This window comes from Rhinoderma darwinii, chromosome 6 (assembly GCF_050947455.1).
Source record: "Rhinoderma darwinii isolate aRhiDar2 chromosome 6, aRhiDar2.hap1, whole genome shotgun sequence".
In the NCBI taxonomy this organism is placed as follows: Eukaryota; Metazoa; Chordata; class Amphibia; order Anura; family Rhinodermatidae; genus Rhinoderma; species Rhinoderma darwinii.
Genome location: NC_134692.1, coordinates 53,709,741 through 53,728,954, shown reverse-complemented (window position 1 = coordinate 53,728,954; position 19,214 = coordinate 53,709,741). Strand labels below are relative to the sequence as shown.

General features: G+C 44.6%; 1 protein-coding gene across 7 annotated transcripts in view; it reads right to left on the bottom strand.

The window, feature by feature from the left end:
* Positions 1-19,214, bottom strand: part of CDK15 (cyclin dependent kinase 15) — a 161,786-nt gene that overhangs the window by 91,619 nt on the left and 50,953 nt on the right. For all 7 annotated transcript variants that reach the window (XR_012849506.1, XR_012849507.1, XM_075829738.1 and 4 more), the window contains 3 exons: positions 7,454-7,533; positions 6,454-6,548; positions 5,488-5,550 (listed from right to left, as the gene is read on the bottom strand). Coding sequence is in view for 5 of the 7 variants with exons in the window: in XM_075829738.1 (XP_075685853.1) it covers positions 5,488-5,550; positions 6,454-6,548; positions 7,454-7,533 (238 nt within the window). In the remaining 2 variants the exon portion in view is untranslated. The remainder of the gene's footprint in view (positions 1-5,487; positions 5,551-6,453; positions 6,549-7,453; positions 7,534-19,214) is intronic.

The window sequence follows — 19,214 nt, the reverse complement described above, 5'->3', positions numbered from 1 at the left end:
GCAGTAATGCATATTTATTTATATTTAGCCATTTGGGTGACATTAGTGTTCGCAGTGTGCTGTCACCATTTTTTTGTGTGATATATATATATATATATATATATATATATATATATATATATATATATATATATGAAAGTGTATTAAATAACATGGTCTAATAATAAAATGACTGAAGCTCTGTCTACACAAAAGCTTTGCCAATAAGAAAAAGGGGACATTGTTAAAGGAGTTTCCCAGACTTTCAAAAGATATGTCCAAGTAAGCCGGATATGGGTTAAAATTAATAAAAATATTATTTACTTACTTATCACCTGCTGCTTCTTAGGTTCTATATGTCCCCCACCAGTATTTGTTTAAAACGCATTGACGATGAGTCATTTCCACACATGACCACTACATTGTAAGCAAACACCACGAGATGGCACAGGAGCAGCAGGGGTTTTGAAAGGTAAATAATTCATTATTTATTATTGTAATCCATATCCAGTTTGCACATCTGAAAATGTGATGAGGTGCAATGTGGTCAGGTGTAATGGCTTACCTAGTGCTGTATTTCACAGGTAGCCGCTCCATTCCAGGCTACGATTGGGTCCCTGAAGGGACCAGAAGTCAGTCTCTCAATACAAGTCTGTTAGAGCCCAGATGTGAGTCTCATAGACATGCATTGAGAAACTACAGCAGAGGCTGTAGGATTCAGGGAGTCAGAGTAGGGATCACATCACCCCCACGGTGCCCCGGAATGGAGCAGCTACCAGGTTCATCCAAGTAGTGAAAAAATAGAAATACAGCACTCACCATATCTTTATTTTTATGTTTCATTATGAAGATTTACTCTACCACAATAGTATGTCTTTAGCAGAGCTCCTTTCTACAACGTCAACCCAACCGCAGGGGTGTAGCTAGGGGGGGGGGCAAGCGGGGCATGTGCCCCGGGCGCAGTTCAGAGGGGGGCGCCAGCGCCACCTCCTCCTGCACTATAATTGTACCTGTGTCGCAAGGACACAGGTACAATTAGAAGCAATGAATGACCAGGCACGTTCCGTGCCCGGCCATTCAGCGCCTTTCCACGAATGAAGCGACTGGTACCTTTTGTACCAGTGACGCTTCCGTCGATGAAAGGCGCTGACTGACTGACTGACAGGGAAAGTTATCCTGCCCAGCCAATCAGCGCCTTTCATAGACGCTGTGTTCAACCCCCTGGAGACCTACGCAGAAGAGAGCAGGTCTCCATGGCTGCCGGACGGCGTGGGAGCGGGAATAAGGAGAGTTTGAAATTATTATTTTTTTAAATTGTAATAGAAGTGCGGCTGTATCTGCGGGGGGACTTTGTCTACACGGGGGACTTTGTCTACACGGGGGACTTTGTCTACACGGGGGACTTTATCTACGGGGGGGGACTATATCTACGGGGGCTGTCTATCTACAGGGGGGCTATATCTACAGGGGGGCTATATACAGGGGGACTATATCTACAGGGCTGGCTATATACAGGGGGACTATATCTACAGGGCTGGGCTATATACAGGGGGACTATATCTACAGGGCTGGGCTATATACAGGGGGACTATATCTACAGTGCTGGGCTATATACAGGGGGACTATATCTACAGGGCTGGGCTATATACAGGGGGACTATAACTGCAGGGCTATATACAGGGGGACTATATCTACAGGGGGGCTATATACAGGGGGACTATATCTACAGGGGGGCTATATACAGGGGGACTATATCTACAGGGCTGGGCTATATACAGGAGGACTATATCTGCTGGGCTATATACAGGGGGACTATATCTACAGGGGGGCTATATACAGGGGGACTATATCTACAGGGGGGCTATATACAGGGGGACTATATCTACAGGGGCGCTATATACAGGGGGGCTATATCTACAGGGCTGGGCTATATACATGGGGACTATATCTGCTGGGCTATATACAGGGGGACTATATCTACAGGGGGGCTATATACAGGGGGACTATATCTACAGGGGGGCTATATACTGGAGTGGGCTGTCTATAGAGCACCATATACAGGGGTGGGCTATATAGTATATAGCCCCCTGTAGATATAGCCCACCCCTGTATATGGTGCTCCATAGATAGCCCACCCCAGTATATAGCCCCCCCTGTAGATATAGTCGCCCTGTATATAGTCCAGCCCTGTAGATATAGCCCCCTGTAGATATATTCCCCCTGTATATAGCCCCCCTATGTATAGCCCACCCCTGTAGATATAGCCCCCCTGTGTATATCCCAGCCCTGTGTATATCCCAGCCCTGTGTATATCCCAGCCCTGTAGATATGGTCCCCCTGTAGATATGGTCCCCCTGTAGATATGGTCCCCCTGTAGATATGGTCCCCCTGTAGATAGCCCACCCCTGTAGATAGCCCACCCCTGTAGATATAGTCCCCCTGTAGATATAGTCCCCCTGTAGATATAGTCCCCCTGTAGATATAGCCCACCCCTGTATATAGTCCCCCTGTAGATATAGCCCACCCGTGTATATAGTATCCCACAAATAGCTCCCCCTATAGTGCTCCACAGAAAGCCCACCCCTCTATATAGCCCCCTTGTACATATAGTCCACCCCTGTATATAGTGCTCCACAGATAGCCCATCCTTGTATATAGTATATACAGGGGTGGGCTATCTGTGGAGCACTATATACAGGGGTGGACTATCTAGTGGAGCACTATATACAGGGGTGGACTATATGTACAAGGTGGGGCTATATACAGGGGTGGGCTATCTGTGAAACACTATATACAGGGGTGGACTATATGTGGAGCACTATTTACAGGGGTGGGCTATATCTACAGGGGGGCTACATACATGGTTGGGCTATCTGTAGAGCTCTATATACAGGGGTGGGCTATATCTACACGGGGCTATATACGGGGGTGGGCTATCTGTAGAGCACTATAGGGGGAGTTATTTGTGGGACACTATATACAGGGGTGGTCTATATGGGGGCACTATCTACAGGGGCTCTATGGCAGGCACTATCTACAGGGGGCTCTATGGCAGGCACTATCTACAGGGGGCACAGTGTGTGTGTGTGTGGGACACGGTGTATGGTGCTATTATAATTAGAGATGCAGTGCTTGGCGCTATTATATTTAGGGGCATAGTGTGTGGTATAATGATAACTTTATATTTATTTATAGGTGCAGAAATGTTGGAAAAGTGAGAAGCTGAAGACATATGAGCGGCAAACTGCAGAAATGGGCTGTGACCGGGAGAAGTCATCATAGAGGTCTGGACCGGATGGAGAAAAAGAACTAGAATCTGAGACGTCACCGGTGAGTCACTTAATGTAAATGTTCACTCTGCCTCTAATCAGTAATGTAGTCACTGTATGATCTGCAGCGAGATGGTGGGTGGTGTGATTATGATAGGATTTATTTTTTGTGAAACGGCATCTCCCAGCATATCCTTACCATTGTTCGGGCCATGCTGGGAGCTGTAGTTTTACGCTGTACAATCCTATACGGCAGGGGTTGCACTAAATTGAGCTGTATTTGTTCTGGGGCTGTATATATGTACCGAGCTTGGTTCTTGTGTTGTGTATAGAACCATATTGCTTGTGAAATGTACAAATAATTTTATGCTCGCGTTACATAAAAAGAAATGACACGTCGATTGGTAGAGAAAACAAACACGGCGAGGGGGAAGGAGATGTCGGGAAAGAGGTTGGGGGGGGGGCGCCAAACTGAATCTTTGCCCCGGGTGCTGGAGAACCTAGCTACGCCTCTGCCAACCATACCTGTATGAAGTGTCACATACGACACGAAACGGCCTTCGTGCCGATGTTGAGAGAATTGACCTCTATAGGCTTTTGTACTGAGCATATCCATCACCCCATCCTAAATATATATCCAAACGCCATACCACGTGGGAAGAGTAGTGCTGATTGCAATATTCATTTTGTGTGAAATACTTTCTAGACATGAAAATCATTCACAATTTTATGTATAAATAATCAAATTCATCAACAATGGACAATATTTCTAAGGGTTTGTCCACACGTAGCGTAATTGCTGCGTATTTTCTGTCTGGAATTGCAGACGGAAAATACACAGCAGAATACAGTAGCCGGAATGTGGGTGAGATATTACAAATCTAATCCACACGCAGCGTAAAAATTCCAACCAGAAATTTACCTGCGGTGCGTATTTTTTGTATCGCAGCATGTCAATTCCTGCTGCGGAAAGTGGACTGAATTGCTGCGTTTTTTAGAGGAGATGTCACCATCTCCCAGCATTGAGAAAAATGCAGCAAAATACGCACCATTTTCTGCACTAAAAAACACTGGAAATGGTTTTTCCGCAGCGGAATGTCTGCTGCTTTCAATGGAATTGCTGCTGAAATTTTCTGCAGCAATTCCATTACATGTGGGCAAGCCCTTACTGTTTTTCTCATTTACACAGGGCAATTGTTGATATGATTACCTATAATTATTATGTAAACCACCTTAGAATTTATAAATATTTTGGTGGGCAATAATAGATATAATGATAGATTTAAATTAAATATTCATATATTTGATGAATTCAAACATATGAATCAGTAATGTTATTTTTTTATCCATGTATTATTTACTATTCATTTATTTTCATATAAATGATTGTTCCATGTGACCTTGAAATCCAATCTTTGGGTAAGGCTACAATGAGACTTTTTCTAGCTAGACTTTTTTTTTTCCATTGCCGTTTTATATTACTCTATGGAGGAGAACGTAGCTTTACTTTTTAAAATTGATCACATATCCAATAAAATAGCGATTCAAAAAAATTAATACATTCCTATGGAAAGCATTTCTTTTTTTATAGCTGGCCACACATTAGTAATTTCAGATGGCCATTTTCTGAACCACTTGTCTGTGAAAGATGTCGTTCTGGATGACAATATTATATGTTAAAATGACAACTCACTAAACGATCTCTGCCTTGATCTGTGGCCTGTTTGGGCTTCTATTGATGGGATTTAGAGCTATCGCTTGGCAGGAGCGACTTTCCAGGGACTGCACCTGACAACAAGCGAAATAATATAACATGGCAGATCGACTCTTCCACAGATATCTGCCTTCAATCGGCATCTGCCACGATCATTTGTGTCACGAAAAGCCATTGGCGGGAATGGCCTAAATCAGTCTTTTCGGTCATCCAAAATCTCTAGTGTATGGCTAGCGTTTCTGTGGCACTTGCCTGAACAAAACCAATTCTGGAGGCCTATTTCAAAAAAGGCAATGGTCTCCTAACCCTTACCTGAGTAATATTTTTTTTTATCTGAGCATGTTTTTTTTTTCAACAGCACATTTTTTAAATCATAAGCCACAAATATTAACGTGACTGAATACCGTATATTTGTCTTTTTCATAATTTTTTGAAAAGATATAAGCTGGATGCAAATTATTTGATTCCAGAAGCACCCATATGTAATCCACCTCTGGTTAAACCATCCTTAGATAAACGTCTTACCCGAACATTGTAGGGCAGAAGTCCACCCGGGTGCTGTGCCATGTACTGTGACAGGTCTGTATGCTGCAGGGAAAAAATAACAGTTGTTAAAATAGAAGAGATCACAAAATCATACATGGGGTAGTCTAATCATTTCGGCATTTTGTCAGTGTCCAAGGCCAATGGCCAGAAGGATCATACTCGATTACAACACTCCTGAAAGTTAAAGTGCAAAAAAAGAAAATGCAAGTGATAAGTGCTGTTCAAATGCAATTTATTAAGTCAAACCAAGTTTATCAGGGCTATAGTGGATGGTAAGGAACCCAATTGTTCTAATACCAAGGACCCAAATTACTCTCAGTTTGCCTGTTATCAGTATATCTGATGTGAATGGACATTACTTGTTATTGGAGTGCTATGAGCTCCCTCTATAGGACATCTTTATTATAGCAGAAACAATGTATTACGACTTCTTTGGACAGTGTTCACAATATAAATGCTGTAGAACTATGTAGTTCATACAGTAAAATCTTAAAAAGTATCCTCAACTTAGTATTGGCAGAGTTCTGGAGGTGGGACCCTTAGCGATTACTACAATGATAGTTTAGAATATTCTACAAAGTGCCTACACCCCTTCGGCTTAAATTGAAAATTAAAATTTTATCTCTGATTGTAATGTCATCAATGTTTTGTTTGGGACAAACCGTCTATGTTACTGAATAGTCTTCTTTTTTCTTTCAGCAACTCTTTAACACATTTCCATTCATTGCACACTAAATCTAACATCCCTGGTCCTTTTTCGAAAAATGTATCAAGGTCCATGAAATGTAGAACTTTGTATCATCTACTCAGATGAATTCCCTATTACATTCCCTATGAATACCACATTATTATTATTATTATTATTATTATTATTATTAGCCATGGAAGTAAACAATGTAAGGATGAGGGTAAACAGGGCAAAAGACTAAAATATAAAGCACTCACCACATATTCGAACACGAAAGTCAGTGTCTCTCTGGTTTGAATGATGTCATGCAAAAGGACAATGTTTGCATGTTTCAGGCCCTTCAATAGAGATGCTGAGGAGAAACACAAATATAAACTGTAATTTCTACATGTCCGAAGGGTCCCTTGACAATAAGCAGATCACAAAGTGTTCCCCTCCTGGAACTCCCAGCATTCTGACAGTAAGTGTCCAATTTCCCTGTAGCGTCACCACAGGAGAAGCTAAGAATTACACAGTGACCATTCTTATCAATAGGTTGTGTGTGTAATGCAGGACAGGACAAGTCTTCCAGAGCAAGAGATACTTAGAAACCACTCTCCACTCTGGCAAAGAGATGAGGATCCCGAACAGGAATCCCTCGCCCCCCCCCCCCCCCCCATTAACGCAGAATTCCCTAAAAGGATATATGAAAATGGCTTTTCTTAATTGGAGAACCGCTTTAAATGAAACCTGCCACTAAACCACCAGCATGTCATTCTGAGTTTAGTCTTCCAAAGCGGCCAAGGTCAAAACCGACGTTCAAGCAATAGTTTGTAAAATAACTAACATGTTACTGAGATCAGTCTGGGAGCGGCATCAGGCAGTGAAGTAAGGTGTACTGTCATTGGTACAGACTACTCTCAGCAACGTGTAAGTTACTTCACTAAATATTGCCTAAACGGCCAGTTTCAACCTGGGCAGGTTTGGACGACTAAACCTCAGCTGTTTAACGGCATGCTGGTGGTTTAGTGACTCTAAGGGTATGTTCATACAGGGTGGATACCTTGCATAAAAGCACACAGTGTATCCGCCCTGGGCACTGCAGGGAAGTCCAGACGAAAAAACGCACGAAATTGCGGTGCAGTTTTTCGGCCGGAATGTCCGCTGCGGAAAACTGCACATAAAAAAGGTTTCAGGATGAGGCGGACTTGCTCGGCAGTCAATGATATAAACTCACCATGTATAGTAAATGCAGGTGTCAAAAATTATGAATATTACCTTCTCGAATAGCAGTAAAGGGTACGCCTTCCTCAGCTTTCATGCTGATGACTTTCAAAGCAACTAGCTGTCCATTAATCCTAGGGGGGAAAAACAGACAAATCTGCTGTACTTGACTAATAAACACGTTACTCCAAATAGACAAGAATAAAGACTGATTAGAGATATACATTAGTCGTCTAGGCAGCAGGCTGAGAGCCAACATATAATTACAATACTGCTTTATTCCACCAGATGGCAGCATTACAATGTACTGATAATCCCCCATGCTAACTTGCAGAGTATATGGCTTTTCAGCTGCTGTGGTGCTGCAAGTCCCATGATTCTCCACAGCATTTCCGTCCGGTGAGAATCCAGCCTTTGTGTGTATCTTCACACAGTTCGGATACACTGCGTAAAAGTACACAGCACATCCGACCTAGAACCCGCAGGGAATTTCCGGCCGAAAGACCGCACCAAATTGTGGTGTAGATTTTCGTCCGGAATCGCAGCTGCAGAAAGTAGAGTAGAAAAAAAAAACAATACTTATCTTCACTGGCATTGCCATAGCGACACATCCTTCTGGTCTCTTTGCAGCCCGGCCCTCTGGGATGATGCTGCAGCCTATGTGACTTCTACAGCCTGTGATTGGCTGTAGCAGTCACAACAGATGAAACGTTATCCCAGGAAGCCGGGCTGCTCGGAGAACATTACTTCTGCCAACGTCACTGTCACTGACCATATATTGACAGTGACGTCAGGAGCAGGGCTGGAGTCCCCGAGCAGTGCATCAACTGATGCTCTGCTCATGGACACCAGTACTGCTGCCGACGTTTGGCAGAAGTGCTGGAGTCCCCAGGCAGAGCATCAGCTGATGCTTTGCTCTGAGACTCCAGCACTGGTGCCGATCACATTGTCCATATTTGGACAGTGACAGAGGCAGAAGTGCTGGAGTCCCCAAGCAGAGCTTCAGCTGATGCTTTGCTCGGGGACTCCAGTACTGCTGCCGACGTCACTGTTCATATATGGACAGTGACGTGGGCAAAAGTGCTGGAGTCCCCAGTCAGAATATCAGCTGATGCTCTGCTCGGGGACTCCAGTACTGCTGCCGACGTCATTGTCCAGGGGTTTCCTATCGCTGGATTTCCCGAACAGAGCATCAGCACTTCTGCCAAGGAAGTGGGCATCGGTGGCTGGTAAGAACCAGTAGTAGGACTTTGTTTGGAATGGTCTTTCCATTGGATACTACTGGTTCTTACCAGCCACCGATGCCCACTCCGAAGGCCTGCACACTGCAAACCAACTGGACAAAAGTCCATGCACTCAACATTTTTCAAAATTGAGTTGTACCAACTACATGGCACAACCACAGGAGGTGAGTGTATATAGAACCTCTTGTTTGTACACTCTCCTGTCTACCTGTCCATACACCACAACGATATTACCTTAGAGGAGCGCCTGTGTCTTTCTTTTTTCCCCCTACTCTAAAAATTACAGTGAAGGAGATTGGTATTGGTTTGCTCCAAGGGCCCCTAAAGAAATTATCACCAAATTACATCACAGGCTGTATGAATCAAAGCTATACCCCGGTAGCAATTGTTTTGCATAACTGAAAAAGACGACGGGTTTGTGGACGTTTGAAATTTATGTGACCAACTCCTGATCGAATCAACGGAGGTTCACGAATGTCGATTGTGTTGAAGAATTTGCTCTTGCAATTTGTTGACTGGCAGCATTTTGTCTGTTCTTGATGTTCAAAACAGTGAGAGATCAGAGAAAACTATACCCCACTGCTAGAATGTCTGGAGGAACGACTTTGATATCATATTGGTAAGATAGCCTTGTCCGAAACTAGTAAGATAGGCTAGTCTGAAATATCTGTCAACAGACGAGGCTGGTCTGTTTGGAGGTGGGGAATTTGCCGGAAATTACGCTACTGCTCTCCGACCATGGGGTCAGGAGAAAGTAAGACAAAAATGCGGGACAGCCTTGGGGCATTGGTCCTGGCCATCATTATAGTAGAAAGAGCAAAATGAGCTGAGTCTGTGATTGTAAAGAATGTTAAAAGTGATGGGAGTTGAATCTTGTCGAAAATTGGAGGAAAATGAATGCAAAAAGGTTTATACAAACTGTAAAAAAAAAAATTGTTTAAAAAGGCTGGAAGATGGTTATTTGTATGTTATAAATAAAATGGTTTGTGGAGAGATGAACAAGGGATTGTTGAATGACCAGGAGTTAACTCAGTTAACTAGGTGTAGTTTAAAATGGCAGTGTAATTGATTACACGTGGTTACAAGTAAGTTGGCGTGAGGACAATGTGAATACAGGTGTAGATTTTGACAGAAAGAGTGAAAAATACGGAGCAGCCAGTTACATTGCAGTGACTAATGTGGGTCAGAACGGGGGGAGTGTAATGTGAACTGGTGTAATGTGTGATGTGTGAACATGTGTGATGTAACATGTGCGTCAAAGAAAAGTCTGGACAAAAAAAAACAAAACAGACTGGTACAAGCTTATACATTGAGCAGGTATTACATGGATTGATGAGACCAGTGGCCACACTATATCATTGTTTTTAGATCTATATTGCATGCTGTCATTCTTAACAGTGGTACTGTGTCAAATGTTTAGTGTGTCTTGTGTATGGGGTTAAATAATTAGAGTTCTAAATGTCATTCAGGAGGTTTTTTTCTAGCAAAGCAGGGTCTGGAGTAGGAAGAAAAAGGGGGTGTTCTGTGACCTCCCTCCCGTGTTGATATTCCTCTGTGCAAAGGAGTGTGTTTTATTTTTGCACATGCGTTGTGCGTGCGTACGTACGCAGAGAGTAAAATATTGCAGCTGCATAAAAGAAACAAGTTACAAAATATGGACTGCTGGAATGTGTGGCGCTATGTTACAAATTCATATGTTATGATATGATTTGACGTTGTCATGTTTTGAAGGTAATTCAAATGAATTAAAATACAGATATTGTGAGACACGGGGTCTTGAAAATGTATGTACCCCTACTGTTTCCTACTCCCACACACAGTTTACGTTTTACTGGTTTGCAGTAATTAACTTAGCAGTTTTGTCAGGTGAAAGTCACTTTTGTTCAGGCTAAACTGGTGCCCCCGGATAGAGTGGCCAACCTCAATATGTTGAGATATGTTGTTTTGTACCCTGATACATTACTTACGCAGAGTCCAAAAAGGGGGGAGTAGTGATGGGACTGATCAGGCACGTCTCAGTGACAACGCACAATTTTGTTTTGAATTAATACATTTATAGCTAGGAGGTCTACAAAATGTGTAAGAGAGTAACCCAGATTTTCAGTTTTTCTGTGTAGATGGTTCCAGGTCCTTCCAGAACAGTAAATATGGCAGTAAGTATGCTGTACTGTAGTCATTACTCAATATGAGGTATTGTGTAAGAGATCACTCCCCTCCAGCAAATCTGCACAGGAGGCCGAGGTGATGACACTCACTCACAAATGAGTCTTTACAGCTTTATATCGGAAGAAGGTGAAAATTGCCTGAATATTGTTAGTTCTATGCCAGATTTTAGTCAAATAATTTTTGTTTGTTTGTGGTATTAATCAGGCCTGATGGGGGTGGGATTTACAAGTGTTCTGAATTATCAGATGAATGTGGAAAAATAAGAATCCACCCTTTTGAAATAGTCTATCTATATGTAACATGGGTTTCCAATGTAAGTTTGTAATGTAGAGATACTTCATCAAAAACAGTATGTACAAGGTAGGATACATGGTAGTTATGATGCACGAGGTTAATCATCCAAAGACCACTCCCACCTTCTTGTTCATCTCAAGGAGCGGAGCTGGAGGTGCTCGCTGAGGCTTGTAACCTGGCAAAAGTTAAGACGGCCGACATTTACACTGACTCTAGGTATGCTTTTGGCATCGCCCACGATTATGGACCATTGGTAGTAGCATACCTCCCAACTTTCAAGTATCACAGAGAGGAACAACCGATGCGGCGTCAATTTTTTTTTCTTTTAAGCCACACCTCTAATCCCGCCCAATCCCCACCCATAAACACCCAGTTCAGCCCACACAGTATCATGCTCCCATAGTGCCTCCCACAGTGTATAATGCCAAATAGCTTCCCCCACACAGTATAATGCCCTCTAGCTGCCACAATACAGTATAATGCCCCCATAGATGTACCCATACAGTATAAAGCCAACACAGATGCCCCCATACAGTATAATTCTCCCTAGCTGCCCTTATACAGTATAATGTCCCCAAAGCTGCCTCAAATGCCAGTGCCCACATATAAACTGCAAGTGCCTTTGTAGGTAGTGCCACAGTGCCCAGGTAGATAGTGTCCATGTAGATAGTGCCCCTATAAAGTGCCACAGTGTTCATGTTGATAGTGTCACACTCCCCTATTTAGACAATACAGTTGAGGTTAAAACTAATTATAAAAACAAATCCAGAAACTGCATGTGTTTTTTCTGAAATTTTGTGCATTTTTCCCTCAAATTGCGATTAAAAAGCGAATTAAAAAAAACACACCAAATCGTTATAAAAACACATGTATTTTTTGGATGCGTTTTTTTTTTTTAATGCGGATTTAACCACACCTCAACTACAATGTCTGAATATACCCTAAGGCCTTCTTCACACAGGGATTTTGTCTGGCGTTTTAGGCTGCATGAAAAATCGCACGTAAATGTACCGTGACATGTGCGAATCAAGCCTAAAACTTATTTAGTTACACTGTAATATACCACATGGTTCTCCACTGTTTACAATAATTTCATTTTAATTATATTCCGATTATTTGTATACGTGTATTAACCTAGACATTAAGAAATAAAATGTGGTTTTAATGAAATAAAAAAATAAAAAAACCTTGAGAAATAGAGGGCATTCTATCAGGTTCACAAGTTTCTCTTCATGACCTGCATTCCACATGAAAGACCCCAGGGGATTACAGAGTAATGAGTTTAGGTACATTTATTAATTCAGTCACAGTGCGGAATCAATACTGCTAGTTAATTTACAACTCTACACCAGTGTTGTTATAAATAGATTATTCATTTGAATGGCTTCAACCATGAACAGTGCCGTCACAATTTAACGGTTACTTCATTCACCTCAATGTTCTAAAATAATGACATTATCAAACACAATGGTACATTTTCATATTCAGGCCTATTTCACACGAGCGTATTTGTAAACGGCTGTAATATGGATCCTTAAAATAGACGTATTAGTCCTTCACAGTGCAGATTTGCTGGAGATTTTTCATGTATTTTCCAAGTCAAATCCAAAAATGGAACCTAAACAGAATAAATATATAAAGAAAGGCCTTAAAGGGAACCTGTCACCAGCATTTCTCCTATTAAACCAGCAATACCAGGTGGAAGTGGGTGAAAAATCATTTTTATGTAACCTATAATTACCTCCTAAGTTGGCTCTGTACCTTTAGTATTCAGTTTTTTAGTGTTCCCGCACCGTATGCTAATGAACATAAAAGAGTCGTATCTTCGTTCGAAATGACTCATATCTTCATTCCTCAAGCCTCTCCGAGTTAACCCCACCTCCTTACTTTTGATTGACAGCTCCTCGCCTCCCCCAGCACACACGAAATCCTGCGGTTGCGCATCGATGTCCTGTTCTGGTGCGTGCACACAACAGGACACCATAGTGGCGCATGCGGAGTAACTAGAGTTGAGGCCCGGACGAAACAGGGAAGGGTATCGGACCATACATGACAGGCTATCTCAGATGAGATTTTGACATTCAGGGTGGGCCAGTTTTCGGCAGTGGGCGGGCATAATAAGAGGAACGAACGCGACTGCCGGATTACTATCATAAAAGGCGCAGAATGTTTGCAGACCATTATTTACGGTCGGAGGAGGTGTTTAGGAGAGGGGATAACGGCAATGAACTTTTGACAGCAGTGGCCTGCGAGTGGTGAGGAAAGTTCAATAGGTGAAATGCTGGTGACAGGTTCCCTTTAAAGTGTCTCCTTTCCTAGACCGAATTCTGGTTTTGGCTTTAAAAAAGCATGCAAAATCTGTTTTAAATCTGCACTGTGTGAACAAGGCCTTACAGGGGATTTTGCATCAGTATTGCATCAGGATTACAGATCTGTATTACTGATTAGTTGCCTTCTAGGGAGATAACTGAATTACAAAAGGCCTTACACAGCAGTATTTGTAAGCCAAAACCAGTCTTAACTAATTCCCGACCACTGGCTGTGTTTTTACAGCCAGCGGTCAGGGTCCTTAAAACCCGCGCCATAGACTTTTTACGGCTTGGGTTTTAACTTGCTGCCCGAGCCATCGGGCAGCTGAATGTCGGGTCTCCGCCTGTCAGTGACTGCCGGGGACCCTGAGGAGAGGATAGAGGCAGCATTTGCTGCTTCTGTCTTCTCTGATCACTTGTACACAGCGCTCAATGAACGCTGTGTATAGGAATAGAGGCTGCGCCGCTGTCTCTATTGGTCCCGGTGATCATGTGACTGGTCACACGGTCCCTGGGATGCCGTTAGTGGCAGGCTGCTGCTGGGTCTTACTAGACCCAGCACAGCCCTATTAGTGACAATCGTCACTATGAGAGGGCTGATTTCCCCTGTAACTGGGGCTGCTGTGCAGCTCCAGTTACAGTGGAAAAGCATGGTGTAAGGCCTCATGCACACGACCATATTTTTTCCCTCCCGTAAATACTGGCGTAAATACGGGCCCGGTGTCACCCGTATTCCACCCGTATTTACGGGCACGTATTCTCTGCAAAATTGAAACGTCATCCAGGGATGTCGGGCCGGATGTCGAGAGGGACGCGTCACCAAGGCATCGGCCGGGAGGCCGGACTGGAGGAAGAAGCAGGAAGTTCTCGGTAAGTATGAACGTCTTTTCTTTTTTTCTACAGGTTGCTCTATATTGTGATCGGAATTAACTGTCCAGGGTGCTGAAAGAGTTACTGCCGATCAGTTAACTCTTTCAGCACCCTGGACAGTGACTATTTACGGCCTGAAATAGGACATGTTCTATCTTTTTCAACAGCACGGGCGCCTTCCCGTAAGAAAACGGGAAGGTACCCGTGGCCAATAGAAGTCTACGAGCCCGTTATTACGGGTCGTAATTACGACCCGTAATAACGGGAGTTTTTACGGTCGTGTGCATGAGGCCTAAAAGAAAGAAAAAATATATATAAAGTTCCCCAAAGGTGTTTTCTGACCTTTGAGGGACAGACCATAGTAATAAAAAAATAAAAAGTAAAGTAAAGTGCAAAAAAATGTATAATAAATACACATAAAATACCCACCCCAAACCCCCCCCCCCCCCCCCGCAAATCATTGTTGTAACGCTTAGCCCAACAAATAAAAAAAGTTATAGCAATTTAACTAACGCGTGCTAAAAATGGCTAAATGGTGTCTGGTCCTGAAGGCTCAAAATAGCCCTCTCCTGAACTGGTTAAAGGGGTTTTCCAGCCACTAAAAATTGATGGCCTATCCTCAGTGCTTGTTTTTTGCGGGAGGAGTTGTAATTTTTTATGGCACCATTTAATGTACCATATAATGTAAGGAAAACTGAAAAAAAAGTCTTTGTGGGGTGGAATAGGAAAAAAACAGCTATTAATCTATTGTTTTTTACTGTTAGGCCTTGTATACACAGCGTTTTTAATGCATTTTCTGCGCCAAAAAACACGTAAAAAACGCATGCTTTCAGCTTCCCATTGACATCAATTGAAAACGAATTGTAGTGCATACGACACATTTTTTTTACACGCACGTTAAAAAACATGTAGTGTAAAAAAAAGAAGCGTCAGGTCCATTCTTTGGTGCATAAAGTTCGCCGAAAAACCAGCAAAAATGCACCTAATTCCCATAGTAAATGGGAGTCTGAATTACCCGCCAAAAAAATGCACCAAAACGCATCATAAAACGTGACAAAAACTGTATTTTGAAAAGCGCTTTACAAAAACGCTAGCGTTTTTTACACGTTTACACGTTGTTGTTTTTTTAGCACCGTGTGAACAAAGCCTTACAGCGATTCCAAATGTATACAGTATTTATAGTTTACTACATTTACAAAGAAAAAACTATTTTTTGTGTCGCCATATTCTGAGAGCCATAACTTTTTACTTTATATGTCAGGAGTTTCCCAGTGTCGGAGTCCTTGAGCAAAGCACTCGAAGTGGTCTGCCCATGGACTTTGGCCCTGGAGAAGCTCCTGGTATCACTGTCAATATATGGACAGGGGAGTTCAAGCGACGTATCCCACTCTATTCCTAGGAGAAGGAGCAGAATCCCTGGCGAGCTGTGGCTGGGGATTCCCCTCCAGGAGAAGCCCCTGACGTCACTGTCCATATATCTACAGGGAGTTGTGTGGGCGCTATTTACAGGGGGCATGTAGCACTATCTACAGGGGGGCCGTGTGTGGTGCTATCTACAGGGGGCTTGTGTGGCGCTATCTACAGGGGGCCATGTGTTGTGCTATCTCCAGGGGGCTGTGGGGCGCTATCAACAGGGAGCTGTGAGGCGCTATCTACAGGGGGCACTGTGGCATCATCTACAGAGGGCACTGTAGCATTATCCACTGGGGGTGTGTAGCACTATATACAGAAAGCAGTGTGGCACTATCTACAGAGGGCACAGAGGCATTATCTACAGAGGGCACAGTGGCATTATCTACAGAGGGCACTGTGGCACTATCTACAGAGTGCACTGTGGCATTATCTACAGAGGGCACTGTGTGATTATCTACAGAGTGCACTGCGGCAATATCTACAGAGGGCACGGTGGCATTATCTACAGGGGGTGTGTGGCACTATATACAGAGGGCACTGTGGCTTTATCTACAGGGGCACTGTGGCATTATCTACACATGAAATTCATCCGTTTTTAAAAAGGACAGTGAAAAACAAATGCAAAACGGGTCACAATCGGCCATCAAAAACGGAAACACGGAACGGATACAAAACAGATGCAAAAGGGCCGTCAAAAACGGACCGAGTGTAAAGTTTTTTATGGCCGACAACCGGACCCTGTCATGTGAATAGAAACAGCAGCAATCCCAGCTTGGTGTGGGGGGCTTAGTAGATGCGGGGTAGGATCGGGTAGCTATGTAGGCGCCAAAAACGAGCTCCTGCCTGAAGTTAGGGCTAGTGATTGGCGTATTTTCAGGTCTATAATGCTGTCCGAAGATCTGATCTGAGGTGAGTGAACAGCAGCTGCCTTCTGGGCTTTCCCTCTTGGCACCAGCCTCGGCGTTGCACTGAATATGACACACGTGAACCAGTGGCGTAACTACCGCGGTAGCGGCCGCTACGGGCCGTGGCTTGAGGGGATCGTGCCACCAGCCAACACGCCCCCCATATGCCCGGTAGCGCCGCTAGCAGCCATTATGGCGCCGCCGAGCCCTCTCATCCCCGTAGGCGTCGCTAGCACCGGAGGGGGCCCCGGTGCTAGCGACAGCCAAATACATGCATTAGCACTGAATGGCCGACCATTCAGTGCCTTACAATGACACTGATTGGCGGGGCAAAATCACTTGCTCCGCCAATCAGCTCCTTTCAACGACGCTAGTGGCGCAATGACGTCATCGCGCCGATTCCGTGCTTGAAAGGCGCTGATTGACGGAGCAAGTCATTCTGCCCCGCCAATCAACATCATTGAACGACGCGTCGTTTAGCTCCAGCAGACCTGCTCAGAAGAGAGCAGATATGCATTGCCATCCGACTGCGCGGGAACGGGATCATGTGGGTATGTAAAGTTTTTCGTTTTTTTCCAATAAAACTGAGTGGCATTATCTATAGAGGGGGCTCTATCTTCAGGGGGGGGTCGTCTATATGTGGGACACTATATACAGGGAGGGGTCTATATGTGGGAAAGTGGGGCACTATCTACAGGGGTGGTCTATATGTGGGGATGTGGGGCACTATCTACAGGGGGTCTATATGAGGGAATGTGGGCCACTATATACAGGTGGGTCTATATGTGGGGATGTGAGTCACTATATACAGGGGGGTCTATATGTGGGCCTCTATATACAGGGGTGGTCTATATGTGGGCCACTATATACAGGGGGGTCTATATGTGGGGATGTGGGCCACTAGGTACAGGGGCGTATATATGTGGGCCAATATCTACAGGGGGGTCTACATGTGGGGATGTGGGGCACTGTAATGTTCATGGCTGTGGGCTGTCAGCTCCAACATCCCACTGACAGCCGCAGCCACGAGTCGGCAAGCGCTGGTCCCAGTCCCCTCCTCAGGAGACGCCAGCGCTCGCGTCCACTCACCTCAGCCGGATCCTGTAGGGTGCAAAGGTGGGCTATATGTGGAGCACGAGCGGACACGAGCGTGCGTGCGCACCGGACCTCATGAATGAACTTTGACCCGTGAGTACCCTGGACTATAAGGGGGGTCCAGCCCCCCAGTTCTATGCCTGAGCGTTGTTGCGTTCCCTGCTGTCTGAGCCGCCACAGGTACCTATAGAACTATAGGCATTCACCTGCTCCCTGTTGGCCAGCTGCCTTACCGCCAAGGCGTAACAGCCCAGTGGGTCCACAGACCCTTCGTGACAGGCACTATCTACAGGGGGGTCTATATGTGGGGCACTATATACAAGGGGAGATATATGTGAGACACTATACAGGGGTGGGCTATATGTAGAGCACTATCTATAGGGGAGCTATTTTTTTAGGGCACTTTCTATAGGGGTTGGCTATATGTGGGACATTATATACAGGAGTGGATTACCTATGGGGCACTAGCTACAGGGTGTCTATATGTGGGGCACTATCTACAGGGGGGGTCTATATGTGGGACACTATATACAGGGGGAGCTATAGGTGAGACACTATCTACAGAGGTGGGCTATATGTGGAGCACAAGCGGGCACGAGCGTGCGCGCGCACCGGACCTCATGGATGAACTTTGACCCATGAGTACCCTGGACTATAAGGGGGTCCAGCCCCCTAGTTCTTTGCCTGAGCGTTGTTGCGTTCCCTAGTTTGTCTATGTGATGGCCTCCTAGTGTGTTTCCTGTTCCAGACCCTGTCCCTGTACCTATACCTGTTTCCAGTTCCTGTTCCTAGCAATCCATACATTCCTGGTCTAGCACTGAGCTGTGCCAAAGTCGTGCCGTGCTGCATCCACATCTGACCTGCTTCACATCGCCTGACGTCTGCCTGCTACCTAGTCCCAGCCGAGCCAGCCCCACTGCTGTCTGAGCCGCCACAGGTACCTATAGAACTATAGACATTCACCTGCTCCCTGTTGGCCAGCTGCCTTACCGACAAGGCGGTACAGCCCAGTGGGTCCACAGACCCTTCGTGACAGGCACTATCTACAGGGGGGTCTATATGTGGGGTACTATATACAAGGGGAGCTATATGTGAGACACTATACAGGGGTGGGCTATATGTAGAGTACTATCTATAGGGGAGCTATTTTTTTAGGGCACTTTCTATAGGGGTTGGCTATATGTGGGACATTATATACAGGAGTGGGTTACCTATGGGGCACTAGCTACAGGATGTCTATATGTGGGGCACTATCTACAGGGGGGTCTATATGTGGGACACTATATACAGGGGGAGCTATATGTGAGACACTATCTACAGAGGTGGGCTATATGTGTAGCACTATCTAAAGGGGAAGCTATATGTAGGGCAGCACCGTGGCTCAGTGGTTATCACTATTGCCTTGCAGCTCTGGAGTCCATATGTGAGCACTATCTACAGAGGGCTGTATGTAGGGCACTATCTACAGAGGCTCTATGGGGGTCACTATCTAGAGGGGCCTATGGGGGCACTATCTACA